The sequence below is a fragment of the Petaurus breviceps genome, unplaced genomic scaffold, assembly GCF_028583685.1.
Source record: "Petaurus breviceps papuanus isolate PSGF00001 unplaced genomic scaffold, PetGlider_PUasm1.0 80, whole genome shotgun sequence".
NCBI lineage: Eukaryota > Metazoa > Chordata > Mammalia > Diprotodontia > Petauridae > Petaurus > Petaurus breviceps.
Genome location: NW_027186540.1, coordinates 20,928,739 through 20,951,702, shown reverse-complemented (window position 1 = coordinate 20,951,702; position 22,964 = coordinate 20,928,739). Strand labels below are relative to the sequence as shown.

General features: G+C 38.6%; 2 protein-coding genes across 3 annotated transcripts in view; one reads left to right on the top strand and one right to left on the bottom strand.

Annotated features, from left to right (window-relative positions):
* LOC138176041 (protein FAM185A-like) overlaps positions 1-16,091 on the bottom strand; it is a 65,489-nt gene extending 49,398 nt beyond the window's left edge. For both annotated transcript variants that reach the window (XM_069106782.1, XM_069106783.1), the window contains exons 1-4: positions 15,969-16,091; positions 15,333-15,865; positions 9,291-9,400; positions 3,200-3,292 (exon numbers count right to left, since the gene is read on the bottom strand). In XM_069106782.1, the coding sequence (XP_068962883.1) occupies positions 3,200-3,292; positions 9,291-9,400; positions 15,333-15,774 (645 nt within the window). In that variant the 5' untranslated portion in view covers positions 15,775-15,865; positions 15,969-16,091. The remainder of the gene's footprint in view (positions 1-3,199; positions 3,293-9,290; positions 9,401-15,332; positions 15,866-15,968) is intronic.
* LOC138176042 (coiled-coil domain-containing protein 146-like) overlaps positions 1-22,964 on the top strand; it is a 245,551-nt gene that overhangs the window by 50,602 nt on the left and 171,985 nt on the right. The window lies entirely within an intron of this gene.

Here is a 22,964-nt window from a genome sequence, read left to right as displayed (position 1 = left end):
CAGAAAATTAAAAAAAATAATAATGTAACATAGGTTACATTATTTTATATATACTATATACATGTATTTCATATGTAATTATATAATACATATATTATATATAAACACATATTTATAAATAATATGTAACAGAGGTAACAATATTTTGATTAATCATTCCAACAAAAATTTAAAGATAAAATTTACCACCAATCATCTGCAGAGAGTTAACCAAGTCCTTTCTCAAATTTGTACCAAAAGATTCTCAGCAATATTAGAAAACAAAAATGATATAATGTAACCAAAACCTACAGACACAAACTCATTTAAAAAGATACTAAATAACTTTTATTGTAGATTTCTACCTCTAAAATTACATCCTGTTGTCAATCTATTCAATGTCAATATCATTTATAAAGCAACAATGAGAAATTATTGAAAATGAAGCTTAAGGAAACAACTTTCTAGAAATGTTATCATTTAGTGCCATCTTGTGGAAAATATTAGAATAACATTTATGTCATCCTTCAAATTTGCCTACAATGCAAAATTTATTCACTAGTCATTCAACAAATATTTTATACTTAATACACTGATTAGCATATTCAAGTCTTGAAAAATACTCAACACATATTCTGTTCTAAGTAAGTCATATTTTCACCTCCATTTTTAAAGTAAATTATGTAGTGATATTGAAGGTAGAGCCAGAATGTGCTTCTGACCTGCTTCAATCCTGCTTCTGACATTTACCAGTTGTGACCATGGGATCATACAAAATTCAGTGATAACCCTGAATTAACTTCTCTGAACCTCACCTTCCTCATCTGTAAAATGATGGTGATATCAATGATATCTACCTCATAGAATTCATTTTCTTATATTATTACATGTGTTACAATATTCAGGCTTTTCTATTTGTCATGTTCTGGGAAAACTGTGAGCCTGAAGTTGTCTCTGTTCATCTTGTTCTCCAGGCCAATTGTTTTGGTTTACATATAACTCATAAATTCTTTTAAGCTTGACTTTTTGCTTCTCTTTTGCCAGATTTAACTATGCTTCAGTATTTGTGTTCCAAATTTATTAATCTTTCCTTTTATCATACACTCTCCATTAGGAGTTCAATCTTTTTTTTCTATTTTGCTGAGTTTTAAAATTTTGCATAGAAAACTTTCAGTTCCAGTCTATATTCATTCCTAATTTTTTCTTCTGTGGATTTCATTTCAATTTTGAAATATTATGGGGTTTCCTGTTATTCTATGCTTTCTTAAGAGTCCATAGGACTCTATATTTAATCAAATCCTGGTTCATTTTCCTTTGTCTTAAAATATTTGTCAAGAGAACTATGTGTTCTCTTGGAGGATTTACTGTTAATTTTACCATTTGGTTTTAGGATTCTCACCGTTAGTTTATCCACTTGTGCTTTGTGTTTTTTATTGAAAGTTTTTTCTTTTGAAATAAATGTATTTTGGATTATTTGTATTCCTCCATCACTCATTTTCTGGCCCTTTCCCCTTTGCTGGTAGGTTCAGGCTTACCATGGGCTACCTCAACCTATTTGCTTCTGAGGATCTAGGATTTATAGGACTGTGTCCCTGCCCTCATTACCTCTCTAGAGGACTAGACTGGCCTTAGCTGGGTTTCAGTGGCCTTTCTTTCAGGCAAAGCCCTTTCCTCAACTTCTAACCCCAATTCTTCCCCTGGAACTCCTTTACTTTTCCAGCAAAGATAAAAGTGTCTACTACTTTTTTCAAGATGGAAGGAGGGTAAAGAGGGTGTTTCTGGGCAAATCCTCTGCAGCCTTCTGGACTTCTAGCCTAGGACTGGGTCCCAGTAAGAAGGCAGCATTATCTCTCTACCTCCTCTGCTCTATCTAGATTTGGCAGAGGGAGGAATGCTCAGTTTCCTGCAGAGACTCTGCAATAAGAAGAGAAGGTAATTCCCAAGATGGGCATAAGGACACAAGCTTACAAGGCAACTTGTGTACCTGCCTTGGGCCAGGCAAACAGAGAAGCTTGCAGAGAGGGGTGTAAGTACTGAATGCTTTAAGGATTAAAATTCTCTGGTGTTAATATTCATAAGGATTTTACATTGGGGGGGATTCTCTCTTCTCTGTTCTATGAATTCAGCTGTACTTATTCTATGTTTGGCACATAATTGCTTTTTTGGGAGTGCTGGAGGGCTAAAGGGCTCTGGAGACAGTGATTCCATCTTCCTCATCATTTAACCTAGAACACTGAGTTGTTGTTAGGCTCAAATAAAATAAGATACATAAAATTTTTTGCTTTAAACACTTAGTACTATATAAATGTCAGTTATTGCTATTGGTATTACTCTATAATCAGCCAAAAAAAAGAAAATTTTGGATTTGTAGTCAAACACGTTTTTAGTGACACTTTACTACAAAGATACACATGTTTTCACCTCTTAGTGAAAAATTCTTTTACTGATGCAGATTGTTGCCCCTTTACACCTTAGTAGATGGTTTAATGATTTGCTGTAGTCAAAAAATTGGATCAGTTGGTGCACAACTTTCTGGAAAAGAGCTTCTGTCAAGCCAGTAAAGTCGGTCTTCAGATCACACACTCCATCCCTGGGCCAATACTGAAAACCTTTGCAGCTCAGGATTTCAACAGTGTGTGCACACATCAGCATAAACTTCAGAAGCTCCGTTCCTCCAAGAGGCACTGGCTCAGGGCTTTACAAGACAGGAACTCAAATAATATATTAAAACAGTAATAGCAACTCTACCTTTTGGAGTGTTTCAAGGCTTACAAAGTGTTTTATATACATTATCTCATTTGATACTCACAGCAACCCTTAATGGCAGGTACTACATGAAATGTTAAGCCCACTTTAGAGATGAAGAAACTGCAGCTCAAAGACTTTAAGTTACACCATGGTCACCCAAGAAGTATCAGACAGAATGTGAACTCAGGTCTATCTGCTTTGACATGCTCCTACCACCCTGCTGCTCTGAGATTGAAACATACTCAACTGAAGTTTTATTGAATGAAATTTGATAAATGTTTAAAATCTATTTTAAAATTTCATTAAATGGGTGTGAAATAATCAACATTCATAATACTGAGTGTTTTAGGAGCCAATAATAAACATGTTTTTAAAAGGAAATGTGCAATGAATTCTGAAACACTTATTTCATGATGACCAACTTTACATTAAATTAAAACTTCTTAAAAAGAAAAGTCTTATTCTTGCTTACACTTTTTTCTGATGCATGAATGTCTGTATTTCCAAGAATAGTTCCCAGACAGATCACTTTGCCTCCTTTTGTTTGAATATGCAATTTTTTACTCTGAAAGACAATTTGTAAAAGTTTTATTTGCATTGGGGATTATAATTTAACAAACAAAATCCAGCAATTTAGACTTTTTTTGTCTTATCATCAAAGCATTTAATTGCAAGTGTTAAATTTATAAACATGTCATCTGCAATCAGACCTACATTGATTTTAGCCATAATGAACAGTTAACACCCACAAGTAAGCTGGAAGTAATTCAAAAAGCTCAATGAAAACAACTACAAAGACCATGCACTTTACTTTATGAAAGAGGGGCAAAATCATTTTCTTCATTTGATATTTGATTTAATTTTACAAATAATATTTGGCAACTTTAAGTTCTACTTAAGGAGGGGCAGCTAGGTGGTGCAGTGAATAGAGCACTGGCCCTGGAGTCAGAAGGACCTGAGTTAAAATCTAGCCTCAGACACTTAACAGAAAAAAAAACTAGTCATGTGACCTTGGGCAAGTCGCTTAACCCTAATTGCCCTGCCTTCCCCCCTCCAAAAAGCAAAAAAAAAAAAAAAAGATTTCATAAAATAAAGTTCTACTTAAGGACACAATGAGAGTCACCATGACAGAGAAGAAAAGGGATATGTGTATGTTTGAGTGTGTATATGTGTGCATGTAATAGATCTATTGGGGAAGAAATTAAAACTTCAACAAAAAAGAAAAAAAGAAAATTTTCCATAACGGAAGGCAAACAGGAACAAATATCTCTGTATACTTCAACATGCCCAGAGGACATCAATGAAGAGACCACAAACATAATTAAAACAGCATAACACCAAAAAAAAAAAAAAACCAACCAAACAAACAAAAAACAAATAACAGAGTATCAAGTTCCACAGAACATAGTTAAAGGTATGAATGAAGTGCTTATTAAGCACTATGTGCAGAAAAGAGGTACCCTATCTAAAGTCTTTTTAATACTGGAATAAAAAACTTCTGTGGGATAATGTTTCTTTCCATCTTTTAGCCAATTGTATGCCTGCAAAAACGTGGTCTGCTCTAGAGTATCACTGACAAAAGCCTGCCTGTTCCCTTCTTATACCTTTATCAAAAAGGTACTTGATACATGTATAGATTATTCTTTAAAAACTGTGTATAAAGATATGTTTCATTAATGATACTTGCAGATGCTGTGGAGGTATAAGACCAATAACACCAGCACATGCGAGGGCTACTAACACAGGTTCTCTGATCTGCTTTTGTAAAGCAGAGTTTCAAAAGGGTCAACAATCTTACTTTAATTAAACAATGCAGACAGATAAGTAGAAAGAAGTGAGTATCTAAAAAAGACTCCAAGACAGGGCTCCAACTGTTTAAACAAAGTAATAGATACATAATCACCAGACCAGGGAGCACCAACATCTGGGTTCAAAAAGCGGGGAGGGGGAACTTTACAACGGCTACCCAGAGTCTTATCTGGCCAAATCGCAAAGAAACATTCTTCCCATGAGTGAGCCCCAAAGTAAAATACCACCCTCCCAGAATATATGGTTTTCAACTAATAGGTTCAGAGCCAGAAGGCATCACAACCCATGTGACTCAGTGCCTAATTCGCCTAGTGCCAAAAGGTGTGAAAGGCTTCCTGGAAGCAAGCCTCCCTGTAAGCAAGTTTCCCCCTATGTAAGTTCCTCCCCCAAGGCAATATAAATCTCCCTGAATATGGGCTTTAAGTGACTCAGGATATGTTACAGCTTTGAACTAGGCCAGACCTCAAAACGGCAAGACACCTATGACTGAAATACCTATGTACCTTTAAACATGGAAGCACAGCCCCTGTTCCAAGGGGAAAGGGGAATACATGTGATCAAATAGGCCTATTAATGGATGGGGAAGATCTTATATTTCATTAACCCTACAAGATATGAAAGTAGGCATACAAAACTGTCTTCATCACTAATTATGTGGTTTTTTTCAAGTATTTAGTATTCCCCAATGTCCAAAAAATTATGTTGCCTCCAGAGTAGACCTCCTCTGTATATATTGGTCTAGTCCAGCTTCTCTTTTCATTTTTGTTTCCTTTAGTGCCATTTCTACCTCATATAGTGCACATCAGGGACTGTGATATTAGAATTCAGATACGGTGGTACTCCACAGTCACTGCTCGAGAAAAAGAGTTTCTTATAGTAATATTGCCATCTCTTAAACATTTTTCATCTATTTATTGTCCTCCTGCCACTTTCACCCTTAATATCTTTGAGATGATTGGGTCTCTTGCCAACTTTCTACAAACTTGCTTTTCCTCCCAATGCTTCTCATTTTTATGAAGTAATACAGTTCATAATCTTCCACCATCAACCTCTGTAAGATTTTACCAACATAACTTTTCTAAACTTGTGCTTCCCTTGGCTGTTATATCTCTACGATTGACAAGATCAAATGACTGCTGGCTGAGATGATTTCTAAGCATTTTATTCTCCCTGATATAGTGACTGATTTTTATCAGCTTAACTTTAAGAAATAGTGATGGTATCAATGTCTGTTCTTTGATTCCATGTTCCATTTTTCAGTCTCAATGGCTCGTTAAAAGAGGTTATGATGGAACTGCCATATCAGTTTGTTTGTTTTTTTTTGTCTTGTAACTTGGTGTTGCCTTTGATTTCTTGCTCTAATAAGTCAGTATTTTGAATGTACACTGACCACTGATCTGGAAATGACTCTCATATCAAGAGCCAACTGTTTACTATCAGAATATCAAAATAATTCAAAGCATCAAAGTTAATTTTTTTACATGCAACTGGGAGATAAGATACACAGGCGATGGGGTATAGAAATCTATCTTACAAGAAAATAGAAGGGGAAGGGAATAAGACAAGGGGAAGTAGGGATAGAATGGAGGACAGATTGGGGGAAGGGGCAATCAGAATGCATGCAGTCTTGGAGAAGGGGGAGGGCAGAGATGGGAAGAAAATTTGGAACTCAAAATCTTATGAAAGCAAATGTTGAAAACTAAAAATAAATAAAAACATTAAGGTCTGCAAAAAGAAAAAAAGAGACATATGCCTACAGCCTACATACTCCTGCATGCACATGCATGCATAACATCTGTACATACTGTCTGTTCCCTCCCTGAAACACCAAAGGATAGGACAGGTGAATCTTGAAGTTCCCAGTGGGATGTTCATGTGACATACAAACCACTCACTGGTTATTAGATGTTAGTAATAGTTTGGCCTCTTGTCCCATGTAAATGAACAGAGTAGTCCAAATTATTATGGGGAATGTCTTTCATATGCCTCCCCCTACTTGACAGCTGTCTGGAACAATTTATTTTTCCGTGCCTTGCTGACTGTGGACTAGAAAGTACAGTGATATAACAGGGAAATGAATGGAGGGAAAAGATCAGGGTCCAACTTTTCCTCAAGTTAGCAAGGAAAGTGTGGTCTACATTGACACCTAGCTTCTCAAGCTAAATGTGTATAAAACATATGAATAAGAAAACAAAAGAAAATAGACACCTAAGAAGCCTCAAAATATTCACATCATTAAGCATCCTTAAGAATTCATAGGGTTTTCACCCCAGTAGAAGTAAAGGTATAGAGAGTTTGGTAATTTTCTCATGAACATTCATTTCTTTGGGTTCTATGCCAAAGAGATAACTTTCCCAAGGAATAGTCAAAGCAATATTAAATTCAACTGTAATGGTGGGGATTCATTTTCACTGGCTTATCCCTCTTTTAGTGAACTGATCAAAGATTTGGCTACTGCAGAAATAAAAATGAAAAATACAAGAAATTTTTAAAAAACGAAAATAATTCAAAGCATCAAAAAGATTCATCATGATCTTATTTGAAAATTAAAACACCTACTGGAAACCCGAAGGAGGAATGGGGGAAGATATGGGAGACAGCAGATTGGGGGGAGGAGATATTCAGTGGGAACACTGTTTTGGGGTGGTGGGTAGGGAAAATTGGGGAGAAAATTTGTAACTCAAAATCTTGTGAAAATGAATGATGTAAACTAAAAAATAAAAAAAATAAAGGAAAGAAAAAAAATTTAAAACAGCTCATTACGTATATAGTCACATTTCTGAAGTAAATAGCTGCAAAGACCAATATAGTAATCCTATCAATCACACATAATGAGAGGGCTGCCTTCAAAGTCTTCATTGCCACCTAGTGGCAATGAAACAGAAATTGAAACAGTTTTCTGAAACAATTTCAACTAGAAAAAAGGGATTAACTCACCATAATTACATAGAGCTACACAAGGTTCCAGAAGTAATTCCTACTCTTTTCTAATGTTTTCTGAAATAAATCACTTGAAGTAAAATTAAATTTTAAATAAAGAGCTACTTTGAGACTATGCTGGGATAAGCAAAGCTAATTTGAGACATATTTTTGAGTAAAACAAATTTTACACTTAAAATGAATTCTTACTTTCTTAAGGTATGTTCCACACATGGCTATTGCTTGAGTTAGTCTGTTAAAACATATTTGTGTAGTCTGAAAATAGATCAACCTCAGGGGCAAAAAAGGAAGAATGTCCCCAAAATATCCAGGCAGAGAAGCTGTGTGTATTTAAAAATTGGAAATCTTTAAAATAATTAAGAGCTGCCCAAATAATTAAAGCTCCCAAACTGCTAAATGGTAGAAAGCATGCATTTAACAATGAAACTACAGAAAACCATAAGTTACCTGATAAACAGTTTTTTTCAAGAATTAAAACATCCAAGAAGCTTTTTATTAAAACCCATATTTCTCCTCACACAGCCAAGTCACAGATGTGACATTTTCCTTGCTCTCTCCCAGTCTGTCTTTCTGATATAGCTATGGATTTTGAATATGAAGGGGGAAAAAATACTTAACTTACTTGAGGCCTTCCTTAAAACTCCCTTAATGATAAGGACAGTGTTAAACTGACTGCCCTTGCCTAAAATGAGTCAGGCAACACTCTACGACTGAAGTTAAAATGTTTTCTCCAGTATTTAAAATTTTTGTTTCAAAAGTTTACTTATCCTCCACATACAGTATTTTTCTACATATTATTATAATGAATTGTCACTAAAAGTAATACACATCTGATTTTTAAGAAAATTAAGATTTCCCTATTGGGTTAAATATGTAAATCAGGGGTCAAATGTTTGTTAAATATTCATCAAAGTGTTCCTATAAATAATGAGTTTCCTATAGAGAAACTATAAGTCCATTTGTATATAACTACTCAGGTATGTATCTATAGTATAAAATGAATGACCTCTCTAGTTTTCTTTCACTTTTTTTTAAACTAGACGCATGATTCCATTAGTGTAGGAAGATAATAGAGAAAAGCTCTCTTTACCAGTGAAGTAGGTAACTATTTCACAAATTCAAGACAGAGCTGCCTAGGGCACTGAGAGGGAAAGCGTTTGGCATCACATGGTCCTACTAGTCACTCAGGCAAGGACTGAATCCAGGCTCCTCCTGACGTTGAGGCTGGTCAGTGATCCACTAGGCCCACGGTAGGGAATCTGCGACCTGAAGGCCAGATGTGGCCCCTTAGGTCAAGTGCACTCCTTTGACTGAATCCAAACTTCACAGAACAAATCCCCTTAAGAAAAGGATTTGTTCTGTAGAACTTGGATTCAAGTCAAAAGACCACACCCAAGGACCTAGAGGGTCACACACATGTGGCCTTAAGGTCACAGGTTCCCCACCCCTGCACTAGGCCAGGCTACCTCTGAGACCTCTAGAAAACACTTCAGACAACATTCCTGTGGGAATATTTTTTTCAACAATTTAAAGAACTGTTCTCAACATAGTTGGGGAGCATTACTCACTTTAGATATGAGAAAATCAAAGAGAAATCCTCAAAATAGTCTATCACCATTATACTTCCACCAGAGTGGTTTACCAGCAGAGCTCACTTAAAACTAAAGTTGAAGAATTTCTGAAAAGTGACTGATTGTGCATGTTAAATATCAATAGCATTAGTAAGTCTTCGACTTACTACCACAGCAAATATTACAAGTTTGAGTTTGTTTAAATAGTAAACAAGTTTAGAAAAATTTGACATATCTACATACCTTAACTGACTGCACGATGCTGACCCCTTGTTCAGTTTCTATTCTACAATCATCACATTCAGCTTCCTGCACCTTTACACTGCCAGTTCCTGATGTCCTGATATTCAAATCTAGAAACGAAGAGGGAAACACAAGTTAGTACACTGGCCAATAGGTAGTAAGGGGATTTCAACATCCCTTCAAGGACAGCTCCTCAGAGAGCAGGGCAGTCCACACCAGGTCTGGCCTAAAAGGCAGAGCTGCTACTGGAAAACTGCACAATGAAAAGAGTCAACCTTAAGGGAGGCTAGGTGGAGCAGTGAATAGAGCACCAGCCCTGGAGTGAGGAGGACCTGAGTTCAAATTTGGCCTCAGACACTTTACACTTACTAGCCGTGTGACCTTGGGCAAGTCACTTAACCCCAATTGGCCTGCCTTCCCCCCTCCAAAAAGCAAAACAAAACAGAACAAGACAAAAAACAAAAACCAGTTAACCTATGGTGGGTGTCTGAAAGAGCTCCACTATTTTAACCCTCTGCGGTGGCCAGGCAGAGAGGGGAGGAAGCTACTCATTCTCTACTCTTCAAGGGAATGCCTGTTTGAGACAGGTATCAGTCTGACTAATAATATTACATGAGGCATTTATTACTATGAGTCTGGACATGGGGCTGTGAAGTCACCTTATCTGTCTATCCCTAAGCACATATGGGATGATACTAAGGAAAAAAATACTATATTAATGAAATTCATTTGCCAAAAGAATGAAATGCATCAAAAATAAAATATGATTTCTTTTTCCCAGTTGGATAATGGAAAGATCATTCATTCCATGGTCAAATCTGAAAACCAGTGCAGAATGAAGAAGTAACTAGGAAAAGCAGTCCCATTATTGCCGTGTATAGTTCCCAGTTCCTAAGAAGTGAAGAAATAGCTTTGCAGCCATGTTTACTAATAGCATGATCCTAGATAACCAAAGAAAAGAAATACATTTTCTGCAATTCAGAGAGATCTAGAGGACAAATCTTCGCTATTACCCTATACTTCAGAGATCCAAAATTTGAGCATTGTTAAGACCTCTCCTTTCCTCCCTACCCTCGACCTCCTGTTACAGACTTGTGACTTCTCCATGCCTCAGGACTGTCCTCAAAAGTCATTATGGTTCTCTCCCTGTCCCCCAACAATTATCTGGAAGCCAGCCCTCAGGTAACTTGCTTCTCTGTAACTAACTAGGTTGCTCCTGAGACAACAGACTTCTATTTCGCCTACTGGTTCATACCTGAAGCCTTTCCATCTGGTGGAACCCTACAGAATCTGCATTCCAATGGTAATAAACTTCTAGAATCTAGTGTTACCCCACTGCACCCACAGTATCAGAGATGGTCTGAGACTAAACAACTCTGAGAACAACCAAGAGAAAAGAAAACTAAGATTAAGTCACATGCTAATAACTAGATGCCCTCTCTAAGCCTACACCAATAAGAAACTAAACAAACAATACTGTATATGTTTAAACAAACAAACAGTATGCTTCTTAACTACAGTGAAATCAAGGTCCCATAGTTTGGCAGACAGGGATTTATGCTTACATGTCACATTCTTTCTTCAGAAGGTTCAAAAGGAATTTTCAACACCCTTGTAAGGGCAGCTCCTGCTTGTTGAAATTTATAAAACTACTATCTGAAACTACTAGAGAGAGTGGGGTGGTAAATACTGATTACCACCAAAGACTAGGAGATCCTATCTTAAAGCAACATAATCAAAATGGACAACCTTTATTGGTTGGCAGAAATACTTCTCTATTCCTCTATTCTCTGAGAAAGCAGGGGGTGCGGAGGGAGAAAAACTCCCTTCCCTCTACTCACTCGATTCCTCAAGGATCTAAATCCTCAATGCTTGTTGGGTGGGATGGCAAACATGACAGAAACAGGCAAATTTCCAGAAGAGCCATGGCAGACAACAGTGCTGTTTCTCCTAGAGAATTTATCAGTACCAGAGTGAGAGCTATGAATTAGAGCAATTGGTTTATATAATACATAAAGAAGAAATGAAACAAAACAGGAATAGGATTAGTATCTGTAGGAAGTAAAGGAGGTCAAAGTAAACTAATTTATTAATCCTTCCAGTTATATCTGTCCATTCGAACAACAATAAAAATATCTAAAATATCACCTGAAAACCATCATTGTTAGAACCAACAACCAAAAAGTACAGTCAGGAATAGAGAAGGTAATTTCTGAATTAAAATAATTCTTTAGGGATGCTAGGTGGTGCAGTGAATGCACTGGTAGTGAATGCACCTGGAGTCATGAGGACCTGATTTCCAATCCAGTCTCAGACACAACACAAAGAACTAGCCATGTGACATTGGGCAAGTCACTTAACCTCAATTGCCCTACCTTCCCCCCTCCAAAAAGCAAAAAATAAAAATAAATAATTGTTTACCAATTAATTAGAAATTATACACAGGCACACATGCATGTAAATATGTCCATACAAATACACATGTGCACATGCATACGTATATACATATAGTATAAGACTGGATGTATATGGAAGGTGCCCTTTACAAGTTCTGAAAATAGATAAAGAAAGGAAGATACAAATTTGAACTGTGCCCAGAAAAAGCATGTTCAAGCATACCCAAACAGTACTAGGCCAGCCAGCCTACAAAAATCTCTACATACTGAGCCTCATATAGATTGACAGATCAACCAACCACTGACATGGCTAAGGGAGTGTGGTCTCAGCCTCCTACATTTTTATACTTCATAACTATTTTTGAGGCCTTATTAATACAAATATCTGCAGATGATTCTGATTAGTCTATACACCTCTGCTTCACTGAGATGAGAACTTTCTTAAAGCTCAGATCAAAAAAAATTAGAAGGAGGTGCTTTCAAATGTTAAGATATGGATTTGATTTTACCTCCACCCACTAGGTAACAAAGGTCAAATCATTTCACATCTCTTGATCTTTGTTTTATTTATTTAAAAATATATGTGTACTATACCATGTTTTATGGAAAGTTTTGCAAACCTTAATATGTAAATGTGAGTTCTTATTTTTATTATATACATGTGTAGTACTACTTTAAACAAGTCCTCCACTAAACTCACATTCTGATGTATCATTATAGGCCTATTGTGGGTAGAAATTGCTGTCTCTATAGCTCAAGGAAATGGTCTAGGATTGTAATTACTGACATTTTCAGTTCCCAACAAGTATGACAACTTATCATGTCAAGATGAAGTTAAGTTGGAGAATATGGCAGAAAAAGACCTAATCCGCCAGGTCTTAACAAGTTAGAAAAGAAGGTGTTGACTATGGTATTGTGAGTCTATTGTCCTAGAACAAGCCTAAGTGAAAGGTGGCCATCAGGTACAGGATTTTTCTCCCTACCAGGGCCATTGCAATGTAAAGGGGTTACAATCTACATCAGTAAAGAAAATACCACACCAACAAAATCATGTCCTTTCCAAAATGTCAAAGTAACAGTATTAAACAAATACTAAACATGAACTTGGGCTATAAATTTAAATTTTGTCTAAAATACTAAATTTGTTCTGCATTGGATTAAGTAATATGAGCTTTCTCATTTCAGAATGGTAACCAACACCGACTAAATGGACAATCACTGAAATTAAGTGACCATAAAGTGCCCTGAAAATAAGAAATGCTAAAAAAAATGCCAAGGTCACCATTGCTGATGTGTAAATAGCTGCAAGACTGGAAAATAAGGTATTCTTGGTTCTACCAATCAAACAAATTTTGAGTAAATCACAATGGCTCTGTAAAGCAAAGGACACTGACATTTAATATGTAAGCTACAGAATACTGAGAAATAATGGCATCTCCCTCCATATATATCCAAGAGTCAAGCACTGTTATTACCCGCTCCTTTCAAGGGGCCATGATTTTTTCACAGTGCATACTTCTTCTATCTAGGCATTTTACAACCCTTCTCCTCATACCTTAATAAACCACCCTCATGAATGGCTGTTTCTCCAGTAATTTATCACCTGGAGCCTCTCTACATTTGGGCAAGTCCTTCTCACGAAATAGACAAGTCATTTGTCACCTTATTAATATTCAAAGTTTTTCTACTTTAATAGGTCCTGCCAGATCTTAAGCTCAGCTGGCACTGCCTTAGAAAACCCAAGGTAACATTTGAAACAAGAACAATCAGATGTGCTAACACATAAGCTCTGAAAATCTGGGTAGTTAATACATCAAACAATTTCCCAGTAATGTAGATAAACTTTCTTTCTTTTTTTTAATTCTTTTTTTTTTTTTTGCTTTTTTGGAGGGCACTTGGCCGTTAAGTGACTTGCACAAGGTCACATGGCTAGTTTTTGTGTTAAATGTCTGAGGCCGGATTTGAACTCAGGTCCTCCTGACTTCAGGGCCGGTGCTCCATTCACTGTGACACCTAGCTGTCCCCTAAACTTTCTATTCAATATTGGCTTAAAAATAATAATAATAGGTAATTTAAGTTAGTTATGAGATTGTTCAGCAAAGTTGGAAGAAGTTTTTTAAAAGAACAACCTCAGTGAGTGGATGATATTGCTTTAAAATCTAGAGGCTGCTCTGCAAAACCTAACTGGCTAATAGTTCCCAAATGTTTAGTCAGTCATCCTATGAAGACCTCTACTTTTACTTTCTAAATAGTAATGACTCTTTACACTCATCATCTCCCAAGCTTATAAAAGCCTAGTAAGACAAGTAGTATGTTTAAATATCAGTGACAGGACCACAGAGCTAGAGTTGGAAGTAACCTTGGAGGTTACTTAATCTAACTCCCTCATTTTACAGATAAAGGAACTGAGGCCCAAAGAAATGAAGGGACTTACTCAAAAGTCACACAGATTATTCCCTGGCGGTTCCAGAACTGGAACTTAGGTCCTCTGGGTCCAAATCCAGTAGGCTACCCACAACACCATGAGAACTAAGGTTCTGAGAAATTAAGGTCACAAATCTTTGTAAGTTGCAGAGCTAAAATCTGAACCTGACTTTAAGTCCAATGTGAAGTAAAGGAGACCAAAGTGAGTTAATCTTTTCACAATTACATCAGTCCACTAGAACCATAAAAACATCTAAAACATCATCTAAAGAGTGTCATTATTAGTTGGATTTGAAGTCTCCAAGAAATGAAACTGTTCAGAATTCCATCTTTTGTAATAACTGAGAAATCTAAACTCTGCAGAAAATATGTGCCCTCTACCAATCATCTGCTGAAAAAGTTGTTTGCCCCCATGTTGCTTCTGGTGGCTTTAAAATACACTTTTTGAATTGGAAATGGTATTGTAATTGATGTATCATACCAGAGAGGATGGCAATCCCTTTGTCATTATCAAACCATATCTCCATTTCAATTTTAAATACCCTATCATCTAAGCACATAATCATGCCCTTTAAAATAAATTTAAACTTAGCAGAATGTCAATCTGAAAGGGAACACATGGAATCTGAAGTGATCAAACAGCAATCTGGAGCCAAAACTGATCACAATATGAGTCCCTTTCCCTTAGCAGTCAATTAACTAATTAGCTAAGTGCTAATCAGAATCATAGGGCATAGATGTAAAGTGGAGGTCCATTGACCCTAATTAGCGGTCAATAAACGCCTAAGCCAACAGTTACTTTTAAGATCAAATGTGATAACAAGTGCGGCACCCAAGCCCCTTTGCTTTAGCAGGCAATAACTACCTAGGTCTTGTTACGTCTGGGATCCAGAGATTTAACACAATGTAAAGCACACCCTTCTTTACTTTGGAAGTCAAATAAATGTCTAGGTGCCTTTACTTTTTATTTTTAGGATCTAATGAGATTACAAACGAAAAGCACTTTGAAAACTTTAAAGCACTATATTAATGCTAGCTACTATTATTATTCTACTAATATTGTAATATTAACAGGACTAGGGAGGCTGTAATGTAGAGAAAAAGGTCGTCGAGTTTGGAATCAAGGCTTATCACCTGCGTAAACTTGAACAAACCATCCGACGACCTTCGTGACCTTGCGAACCCCGGGGGCCAGAGACCCCTCACCCTTAGCCCCACTTACCGAACTTGATGGGGACCTTCACCTCCACCGAGGCCTGGTGGCCGATGCTGTCCGAGACGATGGCCATCTGCTTCAGGGCCTCGTCGTACCTCACCTGGATGCTGTCCAGGTCCAGGCTGCCGCCCTCCACGCCGCTCACCGTGACCAGCACCCGGTCGGCGTCAGGGTAGTGGTAAGGGTCTAGGGGTCTCACGGCGATGTCACACGGGAGCCGCGCCTGCAGCCGCCCGAACGGGTTGACAATCAGCGTCCACTCCTTGAGCGGGGTTTTGCGAGCGATCGTCTGCTGGTTCAAGCTGCTCCTCTCCAACAGGCTGTAGGGTCTGGCCGGGTGGGCTCGGCGTGCTGCCACCGGGGCCGAGGCAGCCCGGAGCCGGGCCCATAGCCCTAAGGCTCCGGGCTGGGGGCCGCCTCGCCACCAGCCGGGGCCGGGGACAAACATGACCCCGGCTCAAGCCCGACCCGAGGTCACCACAGCCCCGCGCTGGGATTCCCTGGCCGCGGCTGACCCTACCACCGCTGACCCGGAGAGGCTAAAGGAGTAAAGAAGGCACGACGGGTCGGCGAGGATTGTAAAGAACCCCCCCCCCCCAGCCCCATAAACCAACCCCCCCCCCCCCCCCTCAATCTGTCTACCTTGCGCCGCCCCGCCCGCCACTACCAACTCCAGGACCCCAGACACAATTAAAAACCCGGGTCGGAATTCCAGTCTTCAACCACAGGGAGTCTTTTCACTATTCCCAACCCCAACCCCTCAATAACCCCGTGGGCAGACGGGATAGGTAGTTCTGAACTGTATAAGGAGTGTGCGACTCTAGGCCCTCAAGAAACTACAAGTCCCAGAAGGACTGCGCCTGAACCAGAGAGACGAATTGCTGGGGGAGGATGGAAATAAGAAGGGAAGCTTGTTAGTTCGCAGCTGACTGGTTGTTTCCTGTGCCTCGAGCTCATTGGTCTATAGTTGTAGGAGGGGTGCGGAGGACCCTTGCCAGCCAATAGGAAACCTGGAAACAGCTGGCGCGTCGGAGTTACGTGGTCTCCATGGGTACAGGAGACGCAGTGGCTGAAGCCCTAGAGAGAGCCCTGGGCTCCTCCATTGGTGCGAAAAAAGGACAGAAACTCCCAAAGTCGAAGCAACCAGCACTGGAAAGAAAGGGGCAAGGGAAGAGGGTCTGTATTGCCGAAAAAGTAAGAAAATGAGCCAAAGGAATATGGGAGTAGTGGGGGAAGAACATGTGGGAAACGGAGTCCGAAACTTATGCGCTAGGTCCTGAGGTAAAGGAGAGGGGAACTGGGGGCGAATAGAGGCAAGGGAGGCCAAGAATTCAGTGAGCTTTTGAAATAGGAAAAACATATATCTATAAACACACATGCACATACATGCACACACATATATACACATGTACACATACATATAAATATACGTTAATATACACATATACATGTGTATATGTATGTATAGATATCATGTTAGTAAATATTGCTTTCCTTTTCCTTACCCCTTCAGTCTCTCTGTGTCTTGGGGCAAGTCACTTCACCTTCAGTTTCTCCATCCGAAAAAGGAGGCTAGATTATGTGATCTCTTAAGTTTCTTTCTATTTTCAGTAGTCTAGGAGTCTATAACGCAACCCCACCCTCATTTCCTCTCCTTTCCATGACCACCTTCTCCAATGAATTCCAGCTCTCTCCTTCATGTAGTCACAACTTATTATTGTTGTTTTGCTACCATTAATAATTATAACACCAAATCTGAACTTCAGAAGTTCCACTTGTCTCAGAATGTAAAAATTAGGACATTGTAGAAGTTAGATGAGGATGTCTTAAGACTGGATAGGGGGTCAAAGGTCCTGGATGATTTTGCTGACCATTGTATGCATATTGAGAGTTGTTTTAAGTTTATTTACCTTGCTTCATTCTTCTGTGTTTCCTCTTCATCTTCAAGAGCAGGTCAGTATGTTTACTTTTAGATGAATTATTTACAGTTTTTTAGACTTCATTGTCTTATTTCACTTATAAAAATTATATTCATACCTCTTTTAAAATTATTATCAAAGAACTTTTAAGCACTTTAAAAATTCAATAAAACTTCATATACAACTGTCAAAATTTTTATAGACCCATAGCACACTCTTTAGTTAACAATAATTCATTCTCTGTGATGCATCAAACTATCTCTGTGATGTACTAAACTGCTTATAGGCAAGAAATCTTAGCCATCACTGTCACACTAGTAAGCATCTAATAGTCATAACAATGAACCCCCAAATTCTGAAATAATTCTGAAATGAGATTTATTTAGAATAAGGGCTCTAAGAGTATTCAAACCAACTGCATTAAACAGGTAAGCTGTTTTTGTACAGTGGGCCTGTATTGTTAATGGAATGGGAAGATCTTTCTTGCCCATGAATAGGCTTAAATGACCTATTTTGAGTATGGGTCACATGGAGCCTTCAGTGGGTGGAGCTTACCCAAGGGGTGGGGCAGGAAATGGTAGAGTAAGGTGGAGCTGAGAGAGAGAAGAGGCAGAGAGAGGTAGAGCAGCTAGGTAGGTGAGGGAGGGGCATTTGGCCTAAGGGAGCTTGTTTGTGGGGAGGCCTGATAGAAGGAAGGCTTGGGGATGGTGGTGCTTCCTGCATTGGTTATGTGTACCAACTTCTTTATTACCATGGTGGATTTGGCTTTCTGGTGTTTGAATAAGTATCTTGGTTTTGTCTTCAAAGAAGAGAGTCTGTTAAATATTGCAATTCAAACCTGGAAATATGCATACATATTCATAAAAGCCACTGTGGGTATCACATTGGCAATATAGGGCCATTTCCTGGCAATCTACTGAGATGTGTATCTATAGGCATAAACATTCAAATTTAGGTTGATTGACATGTAAGTATAAACATTCAAATTTGGGGAACCCGAAACATATTGAGTGGACCCAAGACCTGGGTGGGATTTAAGCATTCCCTGTAGCCATTCAGACTGAGAACATTTCTGAGGTTAGCCCTTTTCTAGATACATCAAGCTATATGATAAATATATTTTCAACAAATATATTTCCAAATAATATGATAATATATTTCCTTATATACCTCCTTTTAAGCAAAATGAATGACTGTCCTAGGAAATTTTTTCTTGATTATATAAAGTGTTTAAAATTCACTAGAATTATGTGAGAAACTACTACTACTAAGATGTATGGTACTGCTACTATTTGTTTTCTTATTTTTCCTTTAAAAACAATGGAATGTAGTGGATAACAAACCAGACTTGGTGTCAGGAGAATGAGATCTGTTTTTGCTACTACCTGGGTAATCCTAGGCAAGTCACTCCATCTCTGTTTCTCAGTCCTAGGACCTTTTTACTGCAAGTCATAGATGGGTTGTAATTTACTTTGGTGGGAAATTTTCCCTAAAGTGAGTAAATCACAGATCCCTTGTATATAGTTTCTTCAGTACTTTTTTTTACAATTGATCTTTTGAAGGAAAAATATAAAGCAAAATAATCCTTCCTAATGCTTTTAAGTTTATCAAGCATATCTTTATAATTCATTGTTTCTATCAAATTTGGAAGACAAAAATAAACTTTGAAAAAATCATTAACTGTAAAAATCCAGAGAGAAAGCATTTTTTGTGGTCTTGGGGGAGGGGGGGCACAGAGCCAAGATGGCAGAGTAGAAACAGGACTTCCCCAAGGCTCTGGCTTCCACCTCCTCCAATACATGTAAAAAATGACTAAAATTTTAGAGCTACAGAACCCACAAAGTGGCAGAGAGAAACAAATTTTCCCCTGAGGCAGCCTGGCAGGGTGGCAGGAAAGGGCTATCACATCAAGCTGGGAACTGAGCCCAGCCCCACCTGAGCCTTTCGATTTTGGGGCCAGGGTTATTGCCAATCTTAATCCTGAACAATTCAGGGGTAGGGATGTGATTCGTACTTGACAAAAATAATATCCCAGATTTCTTTCTTTCTTTTTTGATATAATTAAAATCCTATCTTTGACATGCTCCCTTATTTTGTAAGAGTCTAAAGGAAGTCAACATTGGGGAAGAAGCAAGGTATTTTCTTTTACCTTTTCTCCCAGGTATACAATTTTTGATCTTCTATCTAATCATAACCTCATCTCATTCCACCTCTCTCCATGCTTCACTCCTACATCCATTCTTTGTCCTCCATAAAACCTTTATTCCCTGTACTAGTGAATACTTTCCCAGGCCATTACCCTTGCTCTGACTTCACTTTTCTCCTTCTTCAGTCTTAATCCTCTAGTTAGCTATTTCAGTTCCACACTGTCCTTTGCTTTTAAATCCCTCACCCCGTTGTCCTCTGGCCAGCCTCAGCCCTGGATTGTTCCTACCATATTCTTTCTGTGCCTACTCACAGTTATTGAATGAAGCTGGAGGAAATCCTGCAAAGCCTGTTAATTGGGTACATTACAAAATCATATTATCCAACCTTATCTGGACCCTCACTGCAACAAGGTAGTACTTTTATTCCCTGATAATTGATTCCCTTTCTGCCTGAAATGTACACCTTCTCTACTTGTTTCTTCCTTTTAAGGCAGTTCAAACACCATCTTCTACATGAAACTTTTTCTGGTCCTTCCAAATACTAGTGCCCTCCATCCCACTACTAATTACTTTGTATGTTTTAGCTTTATATTTATGCTGTATATCTCCCATGGGAATGTAAACTCATTGCAGGTAGGGAATCTTTTATTCTTTGTACATGTATCCCTATTCCCCAGTGCCTAGTTCAATGTCTGTCACACAGTAGGAGCTTAATAAATACTTAGTGATTGACCGATTTATTTGGAATTTTAATTGTTAGTAAGCCATGAAGTCTTTTTATTTGGCCATTATCTGCCCTGCTACCTGCTATTACTCTACCTTCCAAACTGGACCTCCAGAGACCATTCCTGAGAGGAGCTAATTCAATCGTGGCACTACCTGGCACCATTCAACTTTCTCTTTACTATTTTCCCTTCAGTCGTGGGTATACCTTTGTCTCTACCTTTTGTTCTCAGAACTATAATCAAATCATCATTACTTTGAGCTTGACTGACCCACCATCTTTGAGTCTTCACTGACACAAAATCCCTTTCCTGGACACTGCGTCCTTATTTATAACATGCTCCCCCATTAGAACATAAACTCATTTAGAGAGTCATTAGAGACTTTTGGATTTGTATTTCTAGCACTTAAACTAGATCTTGGCAGCTATTAAACTATTAATAAGTGCTTTTCATTCATTCATTCATTGATAGGGCAAAAAAGTGAAAAGCCTACTTCATCCTGTGGCTGATTTTGGACCTGTTCACATAGCTTACCATAGCTATGGCAAAGTACAAAGTCGTGCTATATCCACCTTTCCAACATTATTGTTCATATTATTCATTTTTGTATACTCTATGATCAAGCCAAATGATTCTCAGTTATTCCTCATATGTAACATTCCATCTTCTATCTTCATGCCTTTGCATGGGCTGACTCCCATTCCTCTGATAGATTTCCTCCATTCCCTCCTTCCCTCTTCCTCTTGGAATCTGGAGTTTCCTTCAAAGTTCAGCTAACATGCTGCCTTGTGCCTGAGACCTTTCCTGTTCCTCCAGCCCCCATTGTAGTTCCTCCCACTTTGTATTTGTTTTTTTTATCTGTTTTACATACACTTTAATACGTGCATGTTGCATTTCCCAATAGAATGCAAGATCTTTGAAAGCAAGAACTGTTTCATTGTTGTTAAATACCAGGCACTGCACTTGGAACAGAGTAGGTACTTAATACATTTTTGTTGATTGATTGGTGGGTTGAATTCTCTTCCAGGCTCTTCCATTTGCTGCCTTTGTGACTTTGGGCAAGTTATTTAATCTCTTTGAGCTTTTGTTTCTTCATCTATAAATTAAAGGGACTGGACTTAAATACTTATGAGGACCCTTCCTACTTTAGAGCTGTGATCCTATGACCATTCCCCCTGAATGTTCATGAGCCTGTACAAAGAAAACATTTCTCAGAGTTTGTTTATGGCCTGAATTTCTCTTACTTCTCTTGTGCTCGTCTCCAGACTCCAAAATACACCATAGTTTTAGTAGACAGGCTAACATCCACACAAGGCTTTTTGTACATTATTTCATGTATTGTGAAATTTTATGTTTGTGAGATAAGCCAGCAGTTGTAGTCTGCATTAGTAGAAAGTTACCACAAGGTGGCAGTTATGTTTTGCTCAAGCATATAGGAAAGATGTTTATTATACCGTAGTCTTTGTGTTTGAAATTTGAATGATATATAATAATTTTTCATTAAGCCATTCCTTTTATGTTTATGCTATAGCTTGAATCACGTGTATTACATAATGGAACAAGTCCTAAGTAGAAAGTAAGGGAAACTAGAGTCTAGTCGTGATTCTGCCACTGTCTCTCTGTGTGACCTTGAAGAAATTGTCAGATCTTATCATTTTTACTTTCTCAACATTTCTCCTCTATGGCCCCCCAGCCTCCTAGCCTTGAGCCCTGATCATCTTTCCCCTGGACTATTATGGTAGCCTATTATAATAGTCATCTCCCTGTCTGAAGTCCCACCCCACTGCAGTCCATCTTCTACGTGTAGCTGCCAAAAGTGATTTTCCTAAAGATCAGACCTGACTCTGTAGGTCTGAACCTGTCACTGCCTGTGCCCCACTCACTTAACTTCAGTGACTCCTTATTACCTCCAGTATCAAATATATAATCCTCTGTTTGGCATTTAAAGCCCTTTACAACTGGCCCCTTCTTACCCATCTAGTCTTCTTATATTTTAATCCCATCCCTCCACTCTGTGATCCAGCTATACTGAACTATAGAGTGCATGAGAAAGAATAATAACATATAACAAGTCTGGAAAAATAAGCTGCAGCCAAATTTAAAAGAGCTTTAAATGCCATATGTATGAGTTTTATTTGATCCTAGAAGTGGGTCATTGGAAGTTCTTGAGCAGAGAAGTGAGATGGTCAGAACGGTGCTTTAAAAAAACACTTTGTGGTGTAGAAGCAGGAAAACTCCGTGAGCTCCCCCCATAACTACCTCAAATGCCTATGAAATATGACTCTAAACAAATCTTAGAGCCATAGAACCCACAAAGTGACAAAGAGAAACAAATCTCCTGCTGAAGGCAGCTTGGCAAGCAGACAGGAAGGGTCCATTGCAGCACTCTGGGAGCTGAGTCCACCCCATGGTTTTAGCCTCAGGGTGGCCCCAACCCGCAGAGGCTAGAACAGACTTCCGGAGAGTAGATCACTAGCAGTTCTGATGGTTTCCAGAAATACCAACCCATAAATGCCAAAGACTAAGTAAAATGACAGTGTAGAACTCTGTTGGAACTAGGAGTGCAGTCTGGCCTCTGCTCCGGGCGTGAGAAGTAGTGGAGGTGCGGCAGCTGTGCAGCTGCTTCCACGTGGCTGCTTGAGAGCTCCTGGCCTGCAGATGGTAGGGGGCCAAGCAACCATTCAGAGGGTAACCGCTCTTGCTTTAACCTGCCTGGATCTGGATCGCATTCTTGGGTGGTGGTCCTGAGGTGTGTGACCAGGTGCCAGAGCTCGTGGGGGCTGTAAAGAAGGCACCCTCCTAATAGCTCCAATAGCTGTGAAAACCTCAACAATTTGGGACAAAGCT